This window comes from Mus pahari, chromosome 10, assembly GCF_900095145.1.
Source record: "Mus pahari chromosome 10, PAHARI_EIJ_v1.1, whole genome shotgun sequence".
NCBI lineage: Eukaryota > Metazoa > Chordata > Mammalia > Rodentia > Muridae > Mus > Mus pahari.
In genome coordinates, this window is record NC_034599.1 from 14,922,837 (window position 1) to 14,946,266 (window position 23,430).

The window sequence follows — 23,430 nt, forward strand, 5'->3', positions numbered from 1 at the left end:
AGCAATTTCATTTACATGGCATATATATGTGGAAGCCTTTACTATATTAAGTTTCCATATGTTCCTTCAAATGGCCCTTGGTTTTAGCTGCACTTCTCTGTTTTTTTCCATACTTGCTTTGTTCCCCTCTTCCAAGTTTGAAGCTCCTATTCCAATCCCCCCTCCTCATCCATGTACAATATTGTATCTATTTCCTAGGGAGATCCATCTCTCCTTGCTTGACCCTTACTCTATACCTATTCCCTGTGATCATATGAATTATAGTCTGCTGACGTCCATATATAAGTGAATATGTAATACATTTGTCTTTTGGGGCTTGGGTTGCCTCTCATAGGATGATTTGTTCTAGCTCATCTAGCTCATGTAAAATAATGAATGCATATTTTAAACACTGGAGTAGTATCCCAGTGTAAATGTACCACATTTTCTTTATCCATTCTTCTTTCAAGGGACATTTATGCTATTTTCAACTTCTGGATATTATGAATAGAGCATCAATAAACTTGATTGTAGTAGGATAAAGGATCTTTTGGGTTTATGTGCAAGTATGTTATAGCTAGGTCTTGAGCTAGCTCAGTTCTCATCTTTCTGAGGAAATGGTACATTGAATTTCCACAGTGACTCTACAAGTTAGCATTGCCAGCAGAAGTGGAGAATTGCTCACTATACTCCACAGTCTCTAGATTATAAACTTTGTTTCGTTGACCTTAGCCATTCAGACAGGTGTAAGATGAAATTTCAAAGTAGTTTTGATTTGCATTTCTCAGATAACTAAGGATGTTGAACATTGCTTTTTAATTTTTTTCAGCCATTTTTCTTACCTGTTTTTTTAATTCTCTGTTTAAATCTGCACCACACTTGAATTGGATATATAAGTTGTTTTCTTGATGTTCAGAGTTTTCTCCTTTTCAGTTTTATTTACTTATATATTTCATATATGAGCCCGTCATTGGATGTTTAAATAGCTAAATGATTTCCTATTCTGTAATCTTCAACTTTCTCCAAATTATGTTCCTTTGCAATACAGAAGCTTTTCAGTTTCATGAGGTTCATTTATTAGTTGTTCTTATTGCTTGTGCTATGGTTGTTCGGCTCAGAAGCCTTCTCCCATATCAATGAGTTCAAGAATAGTCTCCACTTTCTCTTCTATCAGAGTCAATGCATATGGACTTATATGGAGATCTTTAGTCTATTGGAAGTCAAGGTTTATGCATGATTATACGTATGGATCTATTTGGCTTGTTCTACATACGCCCATCAAGTTTGACCAGCACCATTTGATGTGTCTTTTATCCAGTGTGTATTTCTTTTTTTCCTTATAAAAAGTCAGTTTTCCATAGTGGCATGGACTTATGCCTGAGTCTTGAATTACATCCATCAATGTGGCTGGTTTTGTGCCAATTTCATGCTGTTTTTATTACTATAGCTCTGTAGTATAATTGGAGCTTAGTGGTCATGATACCAGCAGTTCTTTTACCATTCAGGGTTGTTTTAGCTATAATGAATTGTGTGTGTGTGTGTGTGTGTGTGTGTGTGTGTGTGTGTGTGTGTGTGTGTATACATTTAAATGAAGTTGAAAATTGTCCTTTCAAGTTTTGTGAAGAATTTGTTTAAAATTCAATGTGAACTTTACATTGAATCTAAAGTTTGCTTTTGGTAGGACTGTTATTTTTACACAGTTCTATTAGTTACTTTCCTTATTGTTGTGACAATATAAAGAACTAGAAGTAACTTACAATTAAAGAGTTATTTGGGCTTATAGTTTTAGAGGATACAGTCCATTCTGGTTGGGAAATCCTGGCAGTAGGGGATAAAGCAGCTTGTTATATTGCGTCTGCTGTTAAGAAGCACTGAGAAATGGAACTGGAATCAGACTCTCAAATCTCAAGACCTACCCACTCTAGTGACTCTATCAAAGCTCCAGTTCCTAAAGGTTACACAGATTGCATAAACAGATGTTCCTGTATTGGTCAATTACATAAGCTTGTGGCTCCCATTTTACCTTCAAACAGCAACATGGAAATCATTACTGTATGTCTCAGATGATACCTGGTAACATTTTTGTCTCTCAGTGTGGTAGATGTTAGTGTTAAATAGACATATTCAAAGCAAAATGAGTAATATTTTGTGAATTAGTAAATCCAGGTTGACAAGTAGAAGTATAAAAGTGTTGACTGCTACTATCTGAAATTTCCCTACTGCCAAAAAGAATAAAAGAAAAAAAAGAAAGGAAAAGAAAGAAAAAAAGAGAATACAAATATACACTAACTTTGAAGGTTCTTTATTCTTTAATAGCCTCATGATTTTCATGGTCCATACTGAGAGGATAACTTGATAATGCAGAAATACTATGGTTATGAGAACTTTATAACTTCATGTGAAGTTCGAATACTATCAAAAACCAAATTAACTTAGGCAATTTTCAGTATCCTCAGTTCATTTCTTTGCCCATCCCTATGTCTGGCTGAACAATCTTTATGAAATTCTTTAACATATATTATTAAGACATGCATAATCTCAATCAATCCTAAGAACTAACATTGCTATCAGATAACAACACAGATACACAGCAGGGTTTTTTGTCCTGCTTTTCTGCAAGATACTAAGCTATCACCCACCATATTTATTAAATGTCTTGATCTTTCACTCTCTTCATTCTACAACTAATAAAATCCCACGTGTGCAGTTCTGTGGTAAAAAATTGTCTTTTGTCACACCCTCAGTTGGTGTTTCTGGGTCATGGTCTTTGGTATTTGAGAACAAATTTGTCTGTGGCAAGAGCAGTTTTGTGTTGACATAGATTTTGAATTGAACAAGTTGATAAAGCTGCTATATTTTAGGTTAGGTTGGGTGTGTTTTCAGTATTTTAAGATGTGTCTAAAATATCTAAGTAAGGCAGTGTAGTTTTGTGGGTATAGGTATGGGTTATGGGTTATAGTGATTGCATACATAATATTTAAAGTAGGAAGAGTGACTGCTAACAGGTTGATGATTTTAGAAAGAACAAGCTGAAGACAGGCCCATAAGATGCTGTGGTTCAATTAGAACTTGGGAAAAATCCATTATGTATATACTCTCCTTGAGCATCCTTGGCAAGGCCGTCCAACTTAGAAACTACATTTCCCATAAACCATTTCAATTGTAATTCTCATTTAGAAGCAGTCAATTGGTTTCGCGAGAGTTCCTAGTTCACTAAGAATGCAGGGCTCATTAAGGTTATCAAACTCCATTTCCCAAGATGCACGCCGTGATCATTTCCCGTTATAAAAGGCTTATGAAGTTTCGCGAGATTTCCAAGACAGACGTGAAGTAGAAGCCATTACTTCGGTGGCTAGTGCAAATCACACGTGCGAAAGGCTAGTCGGGGTTTCCCCTGTGTTTGGTCGGGACCCTTCAGTTCCCCGAAGCGTTCTGAAGCATTTGGGGGCCTTACGTGAACTTCTAGTTCTTCCGCCTTAGCCGTGGAGACTTCCGCTTCCTGGATTCCACCCTCAGTCTGGTAAGCCCACGGTTCGTCACTTAACCCGTTAGCTCCAGGAAGCGGAGAGCTGTGACTGGGATGAGGACACTGGAAACCTTAGGAGGCGTGGCTTGTGGTCCCCGTCCTGGCAACCGAGGAGAACTTGGATTAGAACACTTCGTTGGTGACCAAGGGGGTTTCTGCTGACCTGGTTTTAAAATCTGTAGAACAGGATGTTCATGGGTGTCCGAATGACATTGATTGCTCTTAGCATGCATGGGTTTTCTTTCTAAAACTATCATTGATATGTGTACACGTTTTTCTTTTTGTTATTGTGAAACTTGCCTAATACCTTTTCTATTATGTTAAATCATTAGTTACTTTATGCGTTTGTTAGCTGACAGTCCTCATGTGAATAAATTACTTGTAAAAATAGTTGTAATTCAGTTTAACATACTACTAATTTAATTGGAAAGTTAATCTAATTAAATATTGCATTGGCTAATGTTCTACCTTGAACTTTTCCCATAATATTTTTTCATGCTTTTATATAAAGGCCATAACTTCAATATTTAGGCATATAATTAAAGATAGCAATAGCTATGTTCTTTGCAGAGGCCAAATTTTTGTTTGTAGTCTACATGGTGACAATGGTATCCGTAAATAATAAACATAACTTTAGAAGTTAGTGATGATGGTTACACAATAATGAACATACTAGGTGCCAGGGAAATTGTACACTTAAATTTTAAATAAAATGGCAATTTTTATATTATGAAAAAATATTAAAAACATGACCATTTAGTGAATTTATAAGCTAGATTATGATGGAGATCATTAAAGACTTGTGTGCTCTTGTTATAGTACATATATTTTCTCCCCTATAGTGAAATATGGGGATTTTAATGTTCCTCAAATACTATTATGTATTTTAATAAAATCATTTTTCTACTGATACAAGTATCCCATTGCATCAAGTATCTTAAACTCAAAAGGTAGTCACTTTTCAATAGTGTCACACCTTATATTTTAAAATGAGATTGTAAAACCCAGGTGCTGCATTTCTCTCTCCAAGGTGTGTTGGATCTGTATTTAAATCTTTAGAATATTGACATTTTTATGCCATTAAATTTTATAGCTAATCTGTTTATATATCTAAGAACTTTGATTTTAAGTGTATTTTCAATTACATTTTCTTCAAACTGTTATACTTTATGAATTTGAGATCAAAATTATTTCTAAAATATATATTTCTACTAATTTAGTACAGTATTTGGAAACTATTTATAGGCAGTTCTGTCACCTGACTAAAATAAGTAAATACATTTCCTTTTAATTATACACATTTGTTATATCCTGGTTTGGATGGAGACTTGAAATATTGATAATGAGTTTATCTAGCACATCATAGATGACCCTGCTTTCCTTCTAACTCTTAAGTAAAATTGACTTCCCATATGCTGGAATTTTTTTTTCTGTTTTTATGTCAAGGAATTTGTCTTTTTCTGGAGGTGTTTTGTTTGTTGTTTGTTGGTTTTAATTGTTGTTCATTTGTTTTTATCCTCCTTTTCTTTTCCTTCTGTATTAATGTACTTTTCTACTGTGTTTTCTTTTTTTCTGCTCTTTTTTTCCCCCTGCTGTCTTTCAGGTGCTAATGAATTAAAATGTCTTGTGACATAATGTTGGTATATTGAATGAATAAGCAAATAATGGAGTTTTGTTTTTCAAGCATAATGGAATTAGGACAATTGACTTTTCAATAGTAACTAAGTTAAGAAAGGACACATTCTCTTGACATTAGGGACTTCTTGCTGAGTTTGCTTGTGTGTGTGTGTGTGTGTGTGTGTGTGTGCGTGCGCGCGCGCGCGCGCGTGTGAGTATATGTATGTGTGAGTGTGTGTTTTACTGTTAAGTTTTCCTTTTCTATTTCAGGCTTATGCCAGCCATCTTCCCAAAACATGTCAGAGGCTTTTTTTCCCCTAAATTCTGGAATATTTTGGGTAAGGATATCACTGGACATGTTTTACTGTAGACCTGGCTGGCCTCAAACTTAAAGATATCCCTGGCTGTCCCTCTCCACTGCCTCGCCATGCTCAGTATAGTTCGCCATATGATTATCATGTATTGTGGCTCCTTTGATATGTGCATTAATGTAGAGGTTTCTTTTGAATGTCATTCCTCAACATCTTGGAAGTAAATATCACCCTACTAGACCCTGAGACATGGCCTAGGTAGCAGAGGTATATTGAAATATTTATATTGATTTAACTGAGAATGCAACTCATGTTGTTTATAGCTAATAATGAAGACATAAATGGTTCTAAATAGTAGTGGAATTTCAGAAGCAGTATTATATATTGCTTTGTATATGTGTGTATCCTGAGTTGAAATAAGCCCAACAAGAGCAAGCTCAATTAAAATGCTGCTTTGCTTGTAATAGTTGTAATTACATATGAATGCCTTGCCTGTCACTGTGTTGTGAAGTCATATATAGAAATAAAGTTGAACATTGGAAGAATTCTAACACAGAAAAGGTGTTCCCAATAGACACTTTGGATGCACAAAACAAAATTTGAATCATAAACTTGACAACTGAGGTATAACTTCTGCCCTTGTGAGAAGGAAGTCAGGGACTAGCATAAGTTCTACTGTGTTCAGGTGCCACTTCAGGGAAGCCCTTGTTAGGGCCAACACATGATACCTCCATGTCTGTTTGGGTTAAGCACTCTAGTGAAAGGAACCTAAGTAGTTGAACTTCCTCATTCTGTGCTCTCCAGCTGGAATAATAGCAACTACTCGCTAGCTAGTTGTTTTTCCATAGTCTGATTCCTAATGAGGAGAAGAGTATTTCTGAATACTAGGGGTATTGAGGAGACAGTACGCATTGGGATAATATTCACTGTGTTCCAAAGGAGGATGCCATAGAATCCAACATCTGGTATCTCTGAAAACTGCATCCCACTTCATCCATGGTGCTGTCCCTCTGATTACCACAGTTTTGTATTGTGTATCTTGCAGAAAACTTCAGAATTAGTATTCCCTATAGCTATTTCTAGATGTGCTTCCCACAGTTAATCTTTGCTGCATCTGTATGTGAGACCACCAGTTTGTGACCTTTATCCAAAACTAATAGTCTCTGCACTGCATTTGCATACCTCTTGCATTTGTGTTACTACAGAACTCTGGACCACAGGTCTTACTTTGATACAGAGGCATTCTCTCAGCTTGAACTACCTGAGAAATTTGCTCCATAAAGTAGATGAGAGGCTTAAGGTACTGCACTACACTGTAAGGCTACCTTAGCACCATGGTTGTTGTTCAGATCACAGAACCTTTGAGAATATTTCCAACCCTTTGAATTCTTTATAGGTCTTTTCTTTGTAATGCTTGTGAGGCACTTGCTTCATAGAAGCTGTCTTGCTATGAGAGTAAATGTGCATTGATTTCTGTTCATTTGTTACTTATCTCACTGTTCACTTTTCTGTTATGAGTTATCACTCCAGCTTAAGGACAGTGAACATAGCAGAGAAGTTGAAACCTTACGTGGAGTGTATTTCATGATAAGAACTGTAGAAAAAGAACTAAGTAAACTGGGTAGTTTGTGGAGGTATGACATCATGCTTTCATTTCTGTTGCTGTGACAAATTAGCAAAAAGCCTCATAAAGGAAAGCTTTGCAGGGAAGACACAAATGCAGCAGTGCAAGGCAGCTAGCCACATGATATGTATAACCAAGAACTGAGAGAAATGAATGGATCCACGCTGCCTGTTTACCTGCTTCCTATAACTCAGCAAACTTCTTATACTCTTACACAGCCCATTGCCCAGTCCATGAAGTCGTATTGTCACAGTGACTTGTGTCAATTAACAGTTGAACTAGTTTCCCTGTGCATGACCACAGGCCTGTCTGGGCTAGACAGTTCTATTTCAATCGAGACTCTTTCCCAGGTAATTATTAGTTGTAGAAAGGTGACATTTTAAATTAGCCATTGTAGACAGTAATACCTACTGACCATTTTTTATGGATACTTCGAGTATCAGTAGCAAGAGGCTAGCTCTGACCACTTTTCTGTGAGCATTTGTAGGCAAAAGCATAGAAGAAAGAATGCATTGTTCTCCAAGTGCTCAAAATATGCATAGGTTTAAGTAATTCAGGAACCAAAATATATTTCTGGATAACTCAAATTTTTAACTACTGTAGCAGATTGAATTTGGAATAATGTTGTTGGAATTAGGGTCAGACCCTGGATCTTACCAGCTTTGGCAGAGTAGGTTTGATCACCATTCTGAATAAGGCAATTAAAAGATCAAAGTGAAAATTAGGAAAAGGATATTCATTCAGTGAGTCCACAGTGGAAAAGTATTGTAATGATTCTCCAAGTCCATGTGCTGGTGCTGACATGAGGTTTCAGCTAAGCAGAGGGGAAAGTATATATAATTAGCAGTTCCAGTGAATGTGTGGTGTCTCCTGCAATATAGTCTGATAAATTATCATAAGCCTTTGAGTGACACGAGACTTCAACCTGTGCTTTACCCAGTGAGATTCCTGGGTATATTTTATTTTCTGAATTGAATTATTTCAGCAGTCTGGTAACAAAGCAAAGGATATTGGGGACCCTTTAAGATATCTTCATTTCTGTGAGGATGATGACAGCAAGATTTACAAGATTTTGTTTCATCCCTTCCTCTTTCTACCCATCCCTCCTCTTTAGTGTGTGATTTTGAGGTTCAAACACAGACCTTCTGTCTGCTAGGCAAACGTTCTGCTACTAAGCTTTATTGCTACCTCTAAATTCTGCTTTATTGATTATTGGGGTCCACGTTTAACTATTTGTAGTAAAATATAGCCTGTTATAACTTAGTGTATTAAGTGTGTGTGTGTGTGTGTGTGTGTGTGTGTGTGTGTGTATTTATAGTAGATGAAAAAAGGCAAGGGTTTGCGTAGTACTTGGAGTGGATAGTAATATTTCAAAAGCCTTAAAGTTTAATAAAAATCCTAAAGAGAAGAGCCACCCAGATACAGATTGTAGGGAAGAACTTTGGAAGCAAGACAGCAAATGCCAAGACCCTAAGTTGTGTGCATTTCTGGGGCATGGGGCTCAGAAATCATTGTGCATTAACATAAGTGAATGACTGGGTAAAGGACTTACTTCTGAGGAAAATTTGACACTTTCAGGATGTTTTCAGCAAAGATTTGATGTTACATATATTTTATAAACAAAGTTCATTGCAGCAAAGGATTTAGGAGATTGATTTTGATTTAGGAGATTTAGGTTGATTAAGTGAGGGGTGATGTCTGGGATCAACGCAATTATAATATAGATGCTTAGGAATAGCCAGAACTTTTCATGTGTTTTGAGTGTGAAGTGACAGGATTTGACCATATGGATGGATGAAGAATGTAGGAAAGAAAGACGAGGGGCAAGGTTGGCTATGTAATTTAAATAGCTCCATTTTTTTTCCTCTTCCTTTTTTTTCCCCCTTTTCCTCCTATGGCTATGTACATATATGCACATGTCTGTGTATGGGTATACTCATTCATATGTTTGTTAGGCAATAGGTTGCTGTTGGGTGTCAGCCAGTTTGAGACAGGGTCTGGTATTAAACCCAGAGCTTGCTGTTTTGGCTAGACTGTCTGGCCAATAAGACTATAAGATCCCAATATAGTCCTCTCTTCTTTTTTCCTGTGATATGGGTCATGGACTCGAATTGCCATTGCTAGTGTTTTATTTCGGTAGTGAGATTTGAAATCATTTCCTTATGTGTGCATGGCAGGCATTTTACCCATTGTACCAGCCATTTATTTTGCAATGCTGAAGATTAAAGCTAGAGCCTTTACCCATTCCAGGAAAGTTCTCTATCCTTGAATTACATCCTCCCATCATACCCTTTCTTATTTTTCATATTAATAAACTAGATATAAAACTCTGTTCTGCTTTTAACCATCTATTTTGTATTCTTTGCCTAGTTTGAATGATTCCAAAACTGTAATTTATCACCTTGGCAAGTCAAGTATTTTCCCTCATGTGTAAGAAATATGTGCATAAGTAAAGGAACTGCAAATCAAACGATTACAGAAGATAATTTCCCAACACTTAACCAAAGACTTAAACATGTTTATAAATATTGGTCAAGCATCTTACTATCTAGAAATTCATTCAATGGGGAAAAGAGTTATAGAATTTTAGCTGTAAGAAATTATTGGAGGTGTAGTTTTTTTATTTGTGAAAATAGAAAAGGGAAGAGGAGCTGTTGGGTAGTGTGGGAGTAAATAGATCAAAATTATCAAAGAATTAATAAAATGTTATTAAAAATGAGAACCATCTAGGATGTTTTATTTTATAAATACTTTTGTTGATTCTAAATACCATTGTACTGCTCTGTTGTCTTTCAGACAAGATTGGGATCCAGTTTCCAGTTATCCTTGCTGAGGACCCAAATCAGAGTTTCTACGAAGTTGCCTATGGCTGCTGGAGACAGGGGATCCTGGTAGAAAGTAAGGAGGCAGGTGCAATTGGCCACAGAGGGTTTCAGTTCCAGGGTTCCAGTCAGAATTCCTGAAGATCCTTCACAATGGTCACAGGTAGAGAGGCTCACAGTAGGTTCTGACAGCAAATGGGGATGCCACAGTTCTAGGGATACTGATATTCAGGGGCATTTTTGCCTAACTCTTGTCCTTTGGTCCAGGTATGAGGTGCTGTGTCATACTCCATACAGAAAAGAAAGGCTGGCTGCTGGGTTTCTCCTCTGCCTCACTCCAAGTGTGTGTGTTGTTGGTTTTGTTTGAGAGCGCACATACACAGACACATCTTTGAGATTGCTCTTGTTCTTCCATTTATTTGTTTAAAATTTTTCATTGATTCTTTGTGAATTTCACATCATTCACCCATATTCCACTCATGTCTCCAACCCTCTCTTACACCCACCTTCACAAAAGAAAATAAAAGATAAAAAAAAAAAATTAAAAGAAGAAAACTCTCTGGAAGCTGCCGTGTGTCACTAGGTGTACCTTTTTGCCCAAATAGCTTTACTTGCAAATGCTCACTGCAATAATTCATTGTTCTGGTTCGAGGTCTCTGTCTTCTGCGTTTCTATCAATACTAGATCCTTACTGGGCTCCTCTCAGAAATCCTGCTGTTGCCCTGTGTCAGGGATCCTGCAGCTTTGGTTCTGCAGGACTGGCCCCCTTCCTGTGCTCCAGTAGTTCATAGATAGAGTAGATGTTGGAGTGGCCCAACTCAAAAGTCCTGGATCTGGGCCTAGGTGGTGGTTGTGTTGTTCAGCCCTCCTGAGCCTGTATCACCAGGACCAGCTCTCCAGCAGTACCCAGAAGAGAGTTAGCCATCTTCCAACTCCCACCCCACCCTGCCCAGTGCTTCAGCTTGTGAGAGGCAGGGCCAGCTCTCCCTAAGTCACCAGGGTCATTTCTACTGTATTGTGCTCCCCAGGTGAGTTGCAGGGGGCCTGTTCTCCAGAGAGTGCACGCACGCGCTCTTTCTTTCTTTCTTTCTTTCTTTCTTTCTTTCTTTCTTTCTTTCTTTCTTTCTTTCTTTCTTTCCCCCTCTTTCTCTCTCACACACACATATACATGTGTGTATGTTTTTATATATACACATGCATAAATATACATTTAACCCTTACAGTAGATGTATATTAATTGGTACTCAAAACTCAATATTATGTCTGCCATATTTATTCTTGGTACCCATTTATAACAGTTTTTATTTGCTTCTTTATTTTGTGTGTTTTAAGATGTCTCATTATAAGGTTGTTTGTAATTCTCAATCCTCAAGCCTTCTGTGTATGAGTGGTTATTGGAATGTATTACCAAGCTTGGCTTCCTTGCTAAGTTTTGATTGCCACTTAATGAATTATTGGAGAGTCCATGAATAGTCCTTTTTTTTTAATTCATAAATATTGGCAAGTAATTTTTACAAGAAAATTTCTGAAAGAATCCAAACTACAATGCAATTTCATAGCACACAAAAGCTAATAAATATGAATATATTCCATTTATAATGTCCAAAGATGAATCATATATATATATATATATATATATATATATATACATATATATGTGTGTGTGTGTGTGTGTGTGTGTGTGTATACACATATACATATATATGGTAATAAATAGTAGAATTATGGATATGTAGATAATGGAGTACAATTTATACTTTATGTATTTGTTAAAATTAGGATTTACTCTTTTAAGTGTTTTTTTCCCATTTCTAGCTCATATCTTCAGATCTTCAACTATTCTTAAGTTTATACCTCTCTCGTTTATCTCGTTTTCCTCAGGGAATCCCAAGTGTTTTTCTGTAGGTAGATACTCCCCTCTGTCTCTATAAAGTATCAGAGTGAGATAAAGTTTACAGTGATTACACAGGTATTGGGGTAGGTGATGCTTTTCATGAATATGGGTAAAATTTTAAAAATCATATTTTTAGTGTTGGTGCCTTATTAAAAAAAACAGGTTAATCTAGATCTGATTTTTTATTTTTAATGCCACTGTGGTATCAAATCAGTTAAGAAAGAATTAATGAAATTTAGGAAAATTTGATGGTAATGAGGTAGCTCAGGAGGTTAGGTAACTTGCTTTGTTTTGCTTTGTTTTCGAGACAGGGTTTCTCTGTGTAGCTTTGGCTGTCCTGGAACTATCTCTGTAGACCAGGCTGGCCTTGAACTCAGAAATCTACCTGTCTCTGCCTCCTAAGTTCTGGGATTATAGGCATGCGCCACCACTCCCGTCTTAGGTAACTTGCATATGCCTGAAGATTTGAGTTGGATTCCTAGTGTCCACATGGAGGATGGAAAAAACTACAACCCATATAATGAATTAGATAGATAGATTATAGATAGATAGATAGATAGATAGATAGATAGATAGATAGATAGATATAATAAAAAGAAAGTACAAAAAGATTAAGCGATTAACCAAAATAATTTGGTTGGCTTTTGCTCTGTTTTGATATATAGATCTAGAAAGAGGCCATAAATTTGAAAGAAGAATGGAGATTTAATAGGAGGTAATGTAGGGAGGGGAAAATGATACAAATACATTAATATTTCAAAAGATTAAATTTAAATTCTAATATCAATTACAACTGGATATATCATCAGGTTACCATGATATATATCCAGAAGGGAATGAATTCATGCTTAAGTCAGTATTTCTTTCAACATTTGTAGTAAATCTGAAAATGTCTAAAAGTTTTCCTTTTAGGTTTTGGAATGTGCAATCTCCCCCACCCCCACTATGTCTAATTATTTTCCTGTGTGCAGTAAGCTTTAACACTTTGCAGTACTGGGATAAACTCAGTGACTGGAGCTATAGCCACAGTAGAAACACTTGGTATTGCAGAGGAGCTTTGTTTGGCTGACAGCATCCTGTGGCAGCTCACAGTTTCTCCATTTCTAGAGGAGAGGACATTGTTTTTTTATCTCTATGTGCACCAGGAACACACATGATGCATATACATATACACAAAAGACATAAAAATCAATCATTTTATTAATTGAGACTAAATAAAAGAAAACTTAGCCTTTAATGTTCAATTCAGTGATGAGCCATACATTCACAGTACCCTTCATTACCCCTGTGTAACTCCTGAAATTTTCTATAACTTCAAACTGAAACTGAAAATCCCTTAAAGAATAACTCTTCAACTCTTCAATTCTTTCCTCCATAGCCCCTGGCAAAAGCATTCTGCTTTTTACCTTCATGAATGATTCTGACTTTTTGGACCTCATGTAAGTGAAATCACATATCTGCCCTTTATTTTGCTAATTTCTTTGAGCGCAATGTTTTCATTGTTTATTTATATGTATTGCAGCATATATCAGAACTTCATTCCTTTTAAGGCTGATTAAAATGGCATACATTTCTTTATCCAAACTTCTTGCTAACTTCTATAAGCTGTTTTCCTCTCCCTCTGTTTTCCTCTCAGTCCCTGCCCCTTCCTCTGTCTCTTTCCATATCTGACTTGCTTTCTCTCCCTCCTCCTGCCTGCACTTCCTCAATATCTGGGACTATACACACAGTTACCTAAACCCTTCAAGGCTGTTGAAGTTAATCTTTATGTTTCTATTCTTGATATCCAGTTCATCCATAAAGGTATTTTAATTTGTTTGTTGTTATTGATGATGTTGTTTTTGTTTTAACTTAAGACCAATTTTTGTGTCTATAATGAAAATAAAGATCAACTTATATTTTAAATTAAGAATTTTAAAACTGATTATAATGGTTCTTTAATACTGAATTGTTTTGTGCCCTTATTGAAAATTGTTTTTCTACCCATACCAGATTTCTCTCTATCTCTTTGTTTTGACTTTCCTGTGTATACTTTAGTCATTTTTCATACTGTGGAAGTCTAGAATTGTGACTCTTTTAAGTTTGCCCACTTTTAAACATTGTTCTTAGAGTTCTGAATATTTTGCAGTCAATCTCAAGCGCTCTCTCTCTCTCTCTCTCTCTCTCTCTCTCTCTCTCTCTCTCTCTCTCTCTCTCTCTCTCTCTCTCCTAATAATTGTTTACTTTTTTCTCCTTTTTTTTCCCCCCCATTTAGTGTTTGGTCATCTACTACTAAGGCCTACCCTTCAGAGTAGTTTGTTTTTTTAGTGAGACACAACTGGAGAAAACTAATTTTCACATGTATGCAGTTACCAGTTGAAGATAGCTTCTGGGTAGGGATTGGACTTATGTACACTTTCCCTTCTAGTTCTGTTTCTAGTTTATGGCTATTATGAGGAGAGCAGCAGTGAACATGGTTGAGCAACTATCTCTGTAGTAGGATAAAGCATCTTTTGGGTATATAACCAAGTGTGCTATACATGGATCTCAAGATAGATCTACTCCTAGTTTCCTGAGGAACCACCACATTGATTTCCATCATTGCTATACATGCTTGCATTCCCATGAGCAATGGTTGAGTATTCCCCTTACTCACAACCTCACCAGCATAAGCATTCATTTGTTTTATTGATCTTGGGCATTCTACCTGGTGAATGGTGAAATCTTAAAGTAGTTTTGATTTACATTTTCCCTGTTGACTAACAATGTTGAAAATTCTTTAAGTGCTTCTCAGGCATTTGCATGTCCTCTTTTGAGAATTCTCTGTTTAGATCTGGACCCTACTCTTAAATTGGGTTGATTTCTTGATGTCTGGGTTTGTTAAGTTCTTTATATAGTTTAGGTATTAGCTCTCTATCAGAAATATAGTTGGTAAAAATTTTTTCCTGTTCTGTGGCCTGCTCTTTTCTCCAAATGATGGTGTCCTTTGTCATAGAGAAACTTTTCAATTTCATGAGGTTCCATTTATTAATCGTTCTTTTTGGATCTTCAATTCAATTCCATTGATCAATCTGTCTATTATTGCTTCTGCTATTGTTCTGTTCAGAAAGTTTTTTTTTATGCCAGATGAATTCAAACTATTCCCTATGTTCTCTTCCACCAGATTCAGACTATCTAACCTTATGTTGAGGTCTTTGATCCATTTAGAGTTGAGTTTTGTGTGAGGTGAAAAGTATCTACCTATTTGCATTCTTCTTCATGCAGCCATCAGGTTTGACCAGCATCATTAATTGAAGGTGCTATCTTTTTTCCCCATTTTTTTTCCAAAAATTAATTGCCCATTGGTGTGTGGACTTATAACTATGTTAAATGTGATTCCATTTATCACCATACCTCTTTAATGTCAACCCATGCTGTTTTGTAGCTATATTTCTGTAATACAAAAATTGAGCATGGTAATACTTCCAGCAGTTTATTTCTCAGGATATTTTTATATTCATAATCCAAATATATATTTACATATATGTATATATATTCAGAATTTTGTGTGTGTGTGTATGCTATTGTAAAAGATACTGTTTTCCTCATTTCTTTCACAGACCATTGTATTTGTGTATATAAAGGCTACTGATTTTTGTGTAGTGATTCTGTATCCTACTATTTTACTAAAAGTGTATATCAGCTGTAGGAATTTCCTAATGGAGTTTTCAGGATCACTTACATATATAATCATAATATCTGTGATTAAAAATCCATAAACTCTTTTTCTGTGTATATTCCTTTGTTCTCCATCAATTGTATTATTGTTCTATCTAAAACTTCCAGTACTATATTGAAGAGGTATGGATACAGTGACCAGTTTTGTTTTGCTCCTAATGTAAGTTGAAATGCTTTGCGTTTCTCTTCATTTAGGTTGATAACCTGTCTGATTATGAGTCAAGAGGAAATGTCAAGAAACAAAATTCAGTGTTCTCCTCACTAAGTAAGAGACATAACCTTTGAAGAATCCCTTGTGGCAGTTGTCCACTTAGGAATGCAGTGCTTCTTCAAGTACCCCCACTTTCAGCTAAGATTACCAGTGCCCCACAAATGGCTACCATCAGTCTGTCCCCCAAGTTTGGTAAGTTCTTATGTTCTTGCCCTTAATAAATGAGCTTGTATGTTTCCTACCACTTGTAAGATAAAGGAGATACATATATGTAAGCTGATGAGCCAGGATGAGTGAACTGAACAGTGGTAGTCTATGTTATTGACTAAGGGCATGTGTGGGTTTGAGACAAAGAAGAGCATGTGAATAGCTGGCATATATAGTAGGAAAAGGTAAAGGTGAAGGCTAACCCTATGTGAACTGTTGTTTTCATAAATTTGAGAAAGGCGCTTTACCTCTGAGGACTTCAGTTTCCTCACTTTGAAACAGGAAGTGTATAGAGGTTGAATATCCCTTATCTGATATCAAAATCTTAAACTATGAGGCTAGCCATGATACCACTTGAGGAAAATTTTAAACTTTACATCATAAAGACAGGTTAGTCAAAGTAACTATGTTGTAAAAGTACCTAAAATGATCTTCAGCTAGGCGTGTTAACTGTGAAGCATAAATGAATCTTGTGTTTAAACATCAATATCATCTCTTAGATTCAAAGATTCTACAACTTAATGGATCTAAGCAAGTTGTGTGTAGGATATATTGCTGCTCATGGTTGCGTATCACCAACACTGTCTCTGTTCTTGTTTGTGAATATGGAGAAGATTGTGTGAGTGTTGGCACTTATTTGAGTATGCTTACTGAGTGGGTAGATGAATCTCAAGGACTTTCTTTTCTTGCCTTAGCTATGTCCTCTCTGGACTCTGCGGATAACCAGGAATCAGAATTTTCTCTTCCATCAAAATATGATTCTTGTCAGCAGAATTTGGATTTGTTTGCTTGCCATGCTCCAGAGCCTGATACACCAGCTCGTGTTTGTTCTCAGGTACATAAGATCACATGACCCAAGGGTGGGGCAAGTACATTTTAGGACACCCCCGCTACCACTGTGTGTTGGAATTCTTGTAGATATTTATCCAGGTCAATGAATGCCTGGTCAAGGATCTGCACACCAAGAAAAGTCAAATGGCAGTAATCATTATTATGGAAGTTAGAGGTTATTTGTGTAACAAGTGCTTCTTTCATGTTTGCATAGTGCTCAGAGTCAACTTGTAGAGGCAGAAAGGAAGTAGGGCTTCAAGCTCTCAGCCACCCTAGACATGGAAAGAAATTTTCTGCTTGTCGATATTGTATTTGAAACAATGAGACAAGTTAAGATCAACTCAGAAGAGACACTGTCTGGAATATCCTTCCAACACATATACAGAAACCTTCAGCAAACCATATCTGGAAACCACATCATATCCCTTGGTCCATATTATGCCTCTGTTGTCTTCCTATGAACTGATTTCTCATTGACATCAAATGGTTATGTAATTCCAGGAGTCTGTGACATTTCAAGATATTGCTGTGGACTTTACTGAGAAAGAGTGGCCCCTGCTAGATTCTTCACAGAGAAAACTGTACAAAGATGTAATGCTGGAGAATTATAGCAATCTAAGTTCACTGGGTAAGGCTATCATTTTTCTCTCATCTGTTCTGGGATAAGATGTTTTATATACTAGTACTTGCTGTGACCCAAACCTAGATGGGGTTTGTACCAAATTTGAGAACAAGTAGAACTGGTACCTACCCTCATAGGTTTCCTGGTAGTAAGTCCTGCCCATTACATTCAGCTCAGAGGTTTTTAAGTGTGTGACTGAGCTTAAACCATGATTATCTAAAATAAAAGGTCCCCATTCTTGTCTACAGGGAATGCTCGGTGAAGTTGCTGTAAAAGTATTATGACCAAAGGTCAAAGTTGTAGCAGTCACATGCAAAGGTGGATGTTGTAGATAGCATGTGATAGCCAAGCGATGTGGGAGGCGGAAATAGGATAAGTGCTGGAGATTGTTAGACATCAGCCTGGCTCCAAGTTCAAGGAGAGACTTATTCTCCAGGGAATAAAGTAGACTTATAGATCAGGATACCTGGTGACTATACACACACACACACACACACACACACAGGGCGGGAGGAGGGGGAGGGAGAGGGAGGGAGGGAGGGAGAGAGAGAGAGAGATTGATTTTATTAAAATTAATTTTAAAAATAAAATGATAAAAATTAATTTATTTTAAAAGTTTTCATTCATGTCTTGGAGGTGTAGCTCAGTAGTAGAGTGCTTTTCTAGATAACGCAAGGCCTTGACTTTCATTCCTAGCACTTAAAACAAAGATCCACATTCTTTTGGATGGCAAAACATGGAGTCTTTGTGGGTTTGTTTTTTATGGAAGACTGTGTTCCTTAGAAAAGTGGCACTGCCATTTTCCTGCTCCTAAGTCAGCCTTATCCACCTACAGAAAACCCTGAAGACCAAATTGTTGACCACAGTCTAATGGAAGGCTTGTTCTCTGCATGGTCCTCTTTCAACATGTGCCTTTCCCCATAAGTAGGTTATCAAGTTGGCAAACCCCGTCTCATCTCACACCTAGAGCAAGAAGAGGATCTGAGAATGGAGGAGAGAGGAATTCAGCAGGGTCCTTCTCCAGGTGAGTGAGCACTAGGCACAGAAGGGTAATTTTGGCTGTTGGGTCTTTCAGTGATTGAGTAGGGTATGCATTGCTACTTTCCTGTTTCTGTTAAAAAATAACCTTGATGTGTATTTAGCTCACATCTGTATCAGTTCAAATGGATTGGTGGCATTTTTCTGGTGTAGGCTGTATGATAACAGGTTGCATTTGTATAGTAGGTAGAAAGTAACTTAAGGGAGAAAGAGTTTATTTAGTCACATTTTCAAGCTAAAGTTCATCATGGCAGGAAAGACCTGGAAACAGGAAGGTGAAGTGACTGATAACTTGCTATGTGTCTTTCTGATGTAGAGAGAGAGATGCACATGCTGTACTCAGCTTACTTGTCCTTTATATTCAGTATATGCCCCCATGTCCACCTACTCCATGGGATGCTGCAGCCCACATTTAGGATGGGTTTCCTGGGTCCAGCATGGCCTTTGTAGGGGTGGAATGACGTGTTTTCCTCCCCTGGAACAGGACCCACAGGACATAGGCCTCCAGAAGTATCAGTGTCTGCAGTGGGTATAAGGCTTCTTTGTATAATAATGTACATATTCTCACGTTCTTTCAAGGGCTGTCCTTTCTGTTAATGTTTATGACTTCATCATGATGAGAGACAGCATGAGTCTGGGAGATGAAGGTGTGACTAATATCTCAACAAAATGGGAAATGCTGGGACCTTCAGGATAGCCCTTAAGGCTATGGGAAAGAACTCAAAATCACTAGTTTGAAAATACATGATTACTCAACAATGCAAAAAATATGATTGCAATATGAATTATATGAGGGGCTTCACAAATCTGAAGGAACAAAGGCAGCTATACTATGAGCCAGCTTGTGAGAAAGATACAAAGACAGGCAGATTCCTAAGTTCAAGGTTAGCCTAGGATAACAAGGTTAGTTAGGCCCAAGTTTGGTAGAAATAGTAATTTCAGGGCAGGTTCCCACCCAACTAGCTTTATAAAGTGCTTAACAAAAGCAGACTGATCTCTGAATTCTTTTCAATGTCAAGAAAAATAATGTGTTCTTGCTATCTCCTAAGAATCAAAGGACTTGGTTCATATGATGCTGATTCATAAGGTAATAAAGAAAACCTGGAGTAAATGACTGGATGGATATATAAAGTAAAAAGACTAGACCTGTGTTCTGCAGGAGATGAGCTGTCCAGAGAATTTTTTTAGGATAGAGAGAACTGTCACACTCACAAGCAAGCAGGACATGGACAGTAACATCTTTTAAAATAGCAAGCAAGCAGAATATAGACAGAGAAATCTCCAGAGAGAAAAAAGCAGACTGGAAAAGCTGTATCAAGTAGAACACAGGTCATCAGCATAGACCCACGATTTGACTTCAAGTCATTCTTTTCGTCTCTCCTAGACACCAGTTCTCTCAGAACCCTTCTTTAAGCAAAGGCTGGTCCTTGGCACCTCACAATATGTCCCACCCCTTTAAAAGTTCTGCCATGTCACTGTCACTAGACCAGTTCTTTAACATGTGGATTCTTGAATAAATACATTCAGTACATTAGTATGGAAATATATCTGATAGCACTAGGAAATGAAATGTTCTTTGTCTTACTATCCATCTATTGTTTCAAAAACCCTTTAATCAGTAGATTTCATCTCTGTTCCTTTAACTTAAATTTGACATTTACATTATTCATTTTTATGTTCCTTTTGCCTTGCCTTTTCTTGTGAATCGTGAGAATTTGCATAGAAATTTACTTTTTATCCCTGACATCTTACTTTTTTTTGAATGTGTCAAATTTTCCAATTTTTTCTTTCAGATTGGGGAACTACATCTAAAATCAAATGGTCTATTCTTCTGGAAGATATTTTTGGGAATGAAGCATCTGATGATGTAAGATTGGTAAGATTTCCTTAGGCTAAATCTGTCTTCTGCATTGGAGAAACTCAATGCAGCTGCTAGTCAGCTCACTCAAGGACCAGTCAAGTGACATACACTCTCCTTTAGAGTTCAGATAAGTAAATATTTCTATATTGCATGATGGGGCTTAATTTAGTTTTAAACAGTGAACAAAACCGCATGCCAAAAACCACTGTAGCATAGTGCACATGCTTATAACACAGATCCTTACAGCACAGCAGCCCATATGCTGCTTTTACTTTATTTTTAACTAGGCAAAAACTTGTATAACTCAGACTAGCCTGGTACTCCAAATCTTGTTCTTTGCCTTAGCCTTCTGATTTGGTACTGCAAGTGAGTGCCTACAACCACTTCAACACTCCTTTTCTCTTTGATGAAGCTCAAATGAAACAGGAACAATATATCACAGTTTGGGATGTTATTGCTCTATAAAATACCATAAGCAAAAGTAATTTGAGAAGGAAAGGTTTTATTTGGCTTAGACTTACACATCCATAGTCTGTCACTGAAGGAAGTCAGGACAGGACACTCAAACAGGGTGGGAACCTGGAGGCAGGTACTAATTGGAGAGTCCATGGAGAGCTTCTACTTATTGCCTTCCTCAGTTTGCTTTCCTATAGGACCACCAGCCCAGGGATGACCCCATCTACAATTGGCTAGTCCCTTCCTCCATCAATCACTAATTAAGAAAATATACTACAGACTTACCTAAAACCCTGTCTGATGAAACATTTTTTTAATTGAGTTTCTCTATAAGATGAATTTAGCTTGTATTACTTCTCAGTTGTCATAAAACTATTCAGCACAGTTATAGTAATGTGTTTCTATTAGTCTTAATTTATTCAGAGGTAAGATTTAAAGAAGGTGGGCTATATACTAATGGTAAAGCCCATTGTTGTATATTTATCAGGCCTTCCTTTCAACCATCAGCACCAAAACCATAAAATGAAATAAGGGGTGTTATAAATGTGAAAGTTAGTTCTCATCTCTTAACAGCAAACATCTCATCTTTTGGAAACATCTTCTGAATTCAGCCATTTGTGTGAAGTCTTTGATATTGGCCCTCACCTTACTCAGCCAGTAGCAAGGCCCACAAGCAAGAGACCCTATCGGCACCACAGCTGTGGGGCTGGTTTCAAGAACAGGATTCACCTGACTCAGCACACAAGCATGAATGATGGGAGAAAACTGCACAAATGTCACCAGTGCCAGAAAGCCTTCACCACCAGTGCTTCTCTTACAAGGCACCATAGAATTCACACTGGGGAGAAGCCTTATGAGTGCAGCAGCTGTGGAAAAGCCTTCAATGACCCCTCAGCTCTAAGGAGCCACACAAGAATTCACTTGAAAGAAAAACCCTTTGACTGTAGTCAGTGTAGTAATGCCTTCCGGACGCTCTCTGCTCTGAAGATACACATGCGAATTCACACTGGTGAAAGACCCTACAAATGTGATGAATGTGGCAAAGCCTATGGCAGGAGCTGCCATCTCATTGCCCACAAGCGAACACACACTGGAGAGAGGCCCTATGAGTGCCAGGACTGTGGAAAAGCCTTCCAGCACCCCTCCCACCTGAAGGAACATGTCCGAAACCATACTGGGGAAAAGCCTTATGAGTGTACACAGTGTGGTAAAGCCTTCCGATGGAAGTCCAACTTCAATTTGCATAAGAAGAACCACATGGTGGAAAAAACCTATGAGTGCAAAGAATGTGGGAAGTCCTTCAGTGACCTCCTGTCAAGAAGGAAACACATGAGGATTCATATTGTAAAGAAGCCAGTTGAGTGTCATCAGTGTGGGAAAACCTTTCGAAACCAGTCCATCCTGAAAACACACATGAACTCTCACACTGGGGAGAAACCTTATGGCTGTGATTTCTGTGGCAAAGCCTTCAGTGCTAGTTCCAACCTCACTGCACACAGGAAGATTCACACTCAAGAGAGACACTATGAATGTACTTCCTGTGGGAAGGTCTTTGGTGATTACCTGTCACGACGGAGGCACATGAGCATCCATCTTGTCAAGAAGAGGGTGGATTGTAGGCAGTGTGGAAAAGCCTTCAGGAACCATTCCACTCTGAAGACACACATGAGAAGCCACACAGGTGAGAAGCCATACGAGTGTGACCATTGTGGAAAAGCTTTCAGCATAGGATCCAACCTTAATGTACACCGGAGGATCCATACCGGAGAAAAGCCTTATGAGTGTCTTATTTGTGGAAAAGCCTTCAGTGACCATTCATCCCTTAGGAGTCATGTGAAAACCCACCGGGGGAGAAGCTCTTTACAGCGTCTGTGTGGGAAAGGTTTCAGTAAATACTCAGATGCAGAGGAAACCTGGCAGACAAAAGTAGTCATAAATCTTTGATGACCTTTCCATGTAGAAAACGTAAAAGGTCACATGGAACTTAAGAGAAATCCAGTTTGTAGAAAGTTTGAGAAGACCTCAGCTATTATGCAGCAATTGGGATCTCTGTGAAAACCTAGGGACTGAGAAAAGTTTGTATTGAGTAGCAAGAAACTTTCAACATATATCATGCTCCCAAACACAAAAGAACTTAGGCAGAGAGCCTTCAGCCTGAGCATTTAGTGTGAAAGTCAGCAATACTATGTGAGCACACCAGAGTGAATCTTATCAATACAGTGATTAGGGAAATCTTTCCTCATCTCACATTTGTTCCTTCTGAGAGAAATTGAGTAGAGAAAAAAAAAAAATCTCAAAAGTAGGAAACATGGAAACGTGCATTAAAAAATGGGAGAGCAAACTGGCCAGCTCTTTATTGTTGTTGGCTCAGAAGCCAAGATGCTGCTGGGGTTTTTTTGTTGTTGTTGTTTTTGGTTGGTTGGTTGGTTGGTTGGTTGGTTGGTTGGTTGGTTGGTTTTTCAAGAGGGGGCTTCTCTATGCAGTCCTGGCTGTCCTGGAACTCACTCTGTAGACCAGGCTGGCCTCGAACTCAGAGATCCACCTGCCTCTGCCTCCCAAGTGCTGGGATTACAGGCATGTGCCACCACTGCCTGGCACTTCTTCTTTTTAAAAAGAAAAATCTGGCAGAAGCAGTAAATGGCACTCAAATTCTGATATACATGCTGTTTATAAAAATCTTCTTTGAAGGCTTTGGTCAATAGCATTGGCTTTCAACCTGGAGCAGTTTTATTGTC

At 37.7% G+C, this 23,430-nt stretch overlaps 1 protein-coding gene across 8 annotated transcripts; it reads left to right on the forward strand.

The window, feature by feature from the left end:
* The first annotated feature begins 3,328 nt into the window (after positions 1–3,328).
* Positions 3,329–23,103, forward strand: Znf317 (zinc finger protein 317). 8 transcript variants are annotated; one of them, XM_029543709.1, is made up of 10 exons: positions 3,329–3,499; positions 5,393–5,460; positions 9,854–9,955; positions 13,152–13,212; positions 15,665–15,872; positions 16,583–16,722; positions 17,220–17,346; positions 18,266–18,364; positions 20,172–20,254; positions 21,269–23,103. In XM_029543709.1, the coding sequence occupies exons 5-10, from the start codon at positions 15,842–15,844 to the stop codon at positions 22,637–22,639; spliced, it is 1,851 nt and encodes a 616-aa protein (XP_029399569.1). In that variant the 5' UTR covers positions 3,329–3,499; positions 5,393–5,460; positions 9,854–9,955; positions 13,152–13,212; positions 15,665–15,841; the 3' UTR covers positions 22,640–23,103. The 8 variants fall into 8 exon arrangements, with proteins under 8 accessions (XP_029399569.1, XP_029399570.1, XP_029399567.1 ...); XM_029543710.1 differs by lacking the exon at positions 5,393–5,460 and adding an exon at positions 12,439–12,488; XM_029543708.1 differs by lacking the exon at positions 3,329–3,499 and adding an exon at positions 3,570–3,644.
* The last annotated feature ends 327 nt before the right edge of the window (positions 23,104–23,430 follow it).